The following is a 4,840-nucleotide window of genomic DNA, read 5'->3' as shown; positions in this document are numbered from 1 at the left end:
ATTTCTGTATAAGAGCTATGGCATGTTGGAGGCACACAACAGTTCTGTAGTTCTTTGCTCCCTCCTCAGCCTGAGGGCAAAAAGGGTAGGGTGAGACCTTGACAGTGCCAATCACAGAAGGTATGCTAATTACATCTGGGAGCTCCATCCCAGATAACTGCAGGGCTTCCACCAACTGGAGCACTCAGGCAGAGGTAGAGAGGCTGCACTGGGAGTCCAGGCCAGTCTGGAGGTTGTCTGCTCCTCAGCACTGTGGATGCAGACTCTATCCTTAGGGCATGTGAAAGGGGCTGGCCTCCCTTGATGGCAGGGCTATAGAAGCTAAGGCTGGGGTTTTCAGGGATCCAAGGATCATGAAGCTTCATGTGTGCTTGAGGCAGATCTTGCTAGTTAGTTTGGAGGTATAGGGGGTCAGGAGGGATCTCTCCTGTCCCAGATTGCTAAGGTCCGTGGCAGAAGTGCATATCCCCAAGGACTCTTGCTCACTCACCTTGTCCTCATGGTAGGAAACCTCCCCTGGCTCCATGCCAATCCCAGGGGGAGGCAGTGATGCCTCTCTTCTCTCTGTTCTCTGTGGGTTACCATTGTTTCCTTAATTAATTCTAATGTGGCCTCCTGGGTGATCAACTTAAAGAGCTAGTGTGTTTACTCATCACTTTGTCATCTCTTTGTGAGAACAACACACTCTAGCTGCTTCCAGTCAGTCATCTTGGTACTTCCTACTTTAGGTGTTTTGAAGAATGTTCTATAATTTCTGAGTAATGACAATTGCATTTATTCTTTCCTAATTATTATACTTTTCATTTCTTCTGTCTTCAATGATTTCATTAGTATGTCCATTTATTTTTACAAAGAACAAATTATTCTTTGTTTATCCTCCTTATCTTTCTGTGATAGCTCATTAATTTATCATGTTCTGCTTTTTACTTCCTAGTAATTTATCTGGGTTAATTCTGTTTGCTTTATTAAATTCCACAATTGGGTACTTAGCATATTTATATGCAGCATTTCTTTATTTACTAATAAACAATTTAAGTCTATACATTTCTTACTAATTTCAATTTTACCTGCATTCCATTATCTTGATATCTAGTATTTTGTTATTATTCACTTTTTATATGTAAATCTATTACAATTTCTTTTTTGTCTAGTTCTATTTAAAAGTGTTGTTTGATCTTTACATTATTTGAAAATTAACTTAATGTTTAAGGTTTTTACAATCAGAATTTAAATTAATGTAAAGGTAATTTAAGTTATTTAGTTATATTTAAGTTATTTAAATTATTAAGTAATGTAAGGGTAATTTAAGTATTTTTGTTAATATTTAAGGTTTTATAGTCAAAATTTCTTCAGTTTCAACATAAAGATTCTAAGTTTAATTAATACTTTTCTTTCTGAATAATGCAAATGTATTTAAATATTTTAAATTCAAACCGGTATTCATGATTTGTGGCTATGTTTGTAGAGTGGAAGATTTATTGTCTATTTCACTGCTATAAATTTATGCCAGCCAGACATGGTGACTCATGCCTGTAATCCCAGCACAGCACTTTGGGAGGCCAAGGTGGGTGGATCACCTGAGATCAGGAGTTCGATACCAGCCTGGCCAACCTGGCAAAACCCAGTCTTTACTAAAAATAACAAAAATTAGCTGGGTGTGGTGGTGAGTGCCTGTAATCCCAGTGACTCGGGAGGCTGAGGCAGGAGAATCACTTGAACCCAGAAGGCGGAGGTTGCAGTGAGCCACGATCGCACCATTGCACCCCAGCCTGGGCAACAAGAGCAAAACTCTGTCTCAAATAAATAAATAAATACCATCAATATTTTTTAATTTACCCCCATTTTCAGCATTTTAAAATTTTATTATTTTTTCTAACATGTCTTATTCTGGGGTTGTTTCTATATGCCTTAAGTAAATCTTATAAAATTTTCTGTGCTAATAGTCTGCTGACAGTAAGTACTTTTAGTTATTATTCAAAAATGTCTCTTATTTTATTACCATATTTCTTGTAATGGTTTTCCTGGGTATATAATACTATATTGACAGTAGAGTTTTTCTAGCTCACTTTGAAGGTGTTATTCCACTGTCTTATTTCTTTGTGGTTTTGATTAGTTACCTGTAAACAGAAGTTTGCTGTTAAGCCAACTCTCTCGAATAAATATAAAAATGAAAAGAATTGACTTATAGTGTCTATAGGGCTTGTCAATTTTCATGGTTGTATTTAGGCTAGCAATGATGAGTACATATGTAAAAAATATATTTTTTTAGATGAATGGTTTTATTTCATTCAGGCTGAAATTTATAATATAACAATTTCTTTTATTTGTTACACCCTTTCCTTCCAACTGCATTACCTCTCATTCCATTCTTCTTCAAGTTGCATAAACTATGTGGTGTCTTTACTTCTGTACTTTTCTCCAAATGCTTATAATCATATAAAATCACATTTATTAATATATGTATTAATGAGAAGAAATATTTCTGTACGCATAATTTATTCAAAGATTATTTTATTGATAACTATTGTTTCTAGTGTTTTATCCATAAAAAAGGATGTTATATAGAGCCTTGAAATTAAAAATGATTAAAAAAACAAAAATTTAGAAATACTGATTCTTAATGCTCCAACTGGGAACAAGGACCTTGAGCTTAGAAAGCCTTAGAAAATGGTGATTTCTACGCCAAATTTTTTTCCATTCTAATTAGCCTTTTTGATCTCATAACAGCAGAGCAAGAACCCTATTGCCCTAACTAAATGATAAACCAGGTAAAAGGACTTGAACCGTAAGACTAGTGAAGGATTTCTGGTTCTGCTTCATTTCCTTCCTTTTCCCACACTTTTCTTCGTGATTTATTCTCCTGGAAACTGGGTCTGTTAGAACCACCTAAGATAATAATTTAAAGATTCTTGAGATTCTACCAAATCAAGTTCCTAGGTATGAGTCCCAGGCACCATTTGCTACAAATCCTCTCTATGAACATAACCTCAACATATAACCTAAGATTTTCTTAGGAGAAAAAAACTTAACAGGCCCATGGGAAATAAGAGAGTAATAGAGTAATCTAAAGATTCATGACCTGACTCAATATATCATGGTGCTACTAAGAATAAACTGAAACTTGAAATGGCAAAACTTTTATTGAACATCAGGCTGAAGCCCAGAAGAAAATGCCATCTCCCACTGGTACTCCTGTAATCTGGGGCTTAAAGATGTCTCCTCTGCTCAAGGATCTTTAAAAGCACCTTCTTTGAACCACAGATGTCCCATACTCCTTGAAATCTGCAGAGGTGACCCACATCTGCTTGAAACTGCTCATAGAGGTCATGATGGATGCACCAATCCATGCAGAGAAGCATCTATCAGGAGAAGCCGTGATCTTGATGGGAGTACCTTTAGAAGCCAGCTGTTCCACTTCCTTCATGAGCCTTTCCTCCAGTCCAGGGAAGAGAGTGGTGCCCCCGGAGAGTACAATCTCTGCAAAAAGTTTATTCTGGATGTCAGTGTCACACTTCATGATGCTGCTGGAGACCATTTTTGAGAGTCCCGGGCTGTGGATGCCCAGCTGGTCAGGTGCAAAAAGAACCTCGGGCACTTGGTACAGCTCATCCCCAAAGTGGATGACATGTCCATCTGGCAGTCTGTATGCTCCCAGGACCTCTCCCCGATTCTTGCGTAGCTCTTTCTCTGGCTCCAAGGCGATGTAGCACAGCTTCTCTTTGATGTTATTTGCCACGGCCTTGTTGAGTATACAAGGGAAGTTAAACCCATTAGCAAAGAGGAGCTGGGTGAGGTGCTCTGTGATGTCCCTCCCTGCCATATAGAGTTTCGTGACTGCGTGAGGCAGGGAGTAACCCTCAAAGATGGGGACAGCGCAAGTGACCCCATCTCCACTGTCCACCACCAGGCCTGTGACACAGGCAGAGGCATAGAGCGCTGCCACTGCATGATTAGACAGGTAGAAACCAGGCACACTGAAGTTCTCAAACATCATTTCTGCTAGTTTTTCTCGAATTTCCCTAGGATTCAAAGAGGGCTCGGTCATGAGTACAGGCTGTTGGCTGGGTTTTACTCCAAGCTCCCACTCAAAGAGATGTTTCCAGAGTTTCTCCATGTCATCCCATCCTGTTACCAGTCCACGCTCAATGGGGTAGTGCAAATGTAGGGCCTCATACTTGTACAGGGCTTCTTGCCCCACGAAGTACTGATTAAGTCTTGCTGAAGGCATGTTGAATTTACGATGTCCCAAGACGGAGTTGATGACATGGCGGGGTCCAATCTCTCCAGACATGCCTGCTTTGCAGAGTCCTGAACCATTGTCAAAAATTACAGCAGGAACATCTAATACGTGTGGATTAAACATGCTGTAATATGCTCTCCTGGACTCCCCCCAAATAAAGACAGAACACTTATGTCACTCTCTGAGATGACAGGCACCTTTAGAATTTTTTAAACTTCAGGGTTCTGAAGTTATCAGGTTGTCACCCATGTAGTTAGTATACTGCCTTCAGTCCACCAGGACACCCCATCTTCAACCTCTGAATCTTGTCTCCATTCTGTAGGCTCAGGGCCTGCTGAGGCAACATGAGGGGTGATTGCCCTCTATGTCACAATCCAGTCAAGGCAACAATTGTCCTTGGTGAGCATCAGAGGGGCGGGGTCTCTTGAGCATCAGAGGGGTGGGGTGGGGTGGGGCCTCTGAGCCAATAGTACTCCCTACTTGGTCAGATATAAAGCCAAGGAAAGCAAATCATACCTACAGAGCTGCAAGAAACACTATTCTACATGCTTTTCCTTGGAATTATGTTTTCAGTTTTTAGATATATATTTAAGAATAGAA

At 39.7% G+C, this 4,840-nt stretch overlaps 1 protein-coding gene across 1 annotated transcript; it reads right to left on the bottom strand.

Annotated features, from left to right (window-relative positions):
• Positions 1–3,121: 3,121 nt before the first annotated feature.
• On the bottom strand, positions 3,122–4,558 carry ACTRT1 (actin related protein T1). The gene has a single exon (XM_007992638.3). It carries the CDS (start codon positions 4,361–4,363, stop codon positions 3,236–3,238), a length of 1,128 nt encoding a protein of 375 aa, XP_007990829.1. The 5' UTR covers positions 4,364–4,558; the 3' UTR covers positions 3,122–3,235.
• Between the last annotated feature and the right edge of the window lie 282 nt (positions 4,559–4,840).

This window comes from Chlorocebus sabaeus, chromosome X, assembly GCF_047675955.1.
Source record: "Chlorocebus sabaeus isolate Y175 chromosome X, mChlSab1.0.hap1, whole genome shotgun sequence".
Classification (NCBI taxonomy): domain Eukaryota; kingdom Metazoa; phylum Chordata; class Mammalia; order Primates; family Cercopithecidae; genus Chlorocebus; species Chlorocebus sabaeus.
Note: the sequence above shows the minus strand (reverse complement) of the source record. Positions and strands in the feature narration are given on the sequence as shown.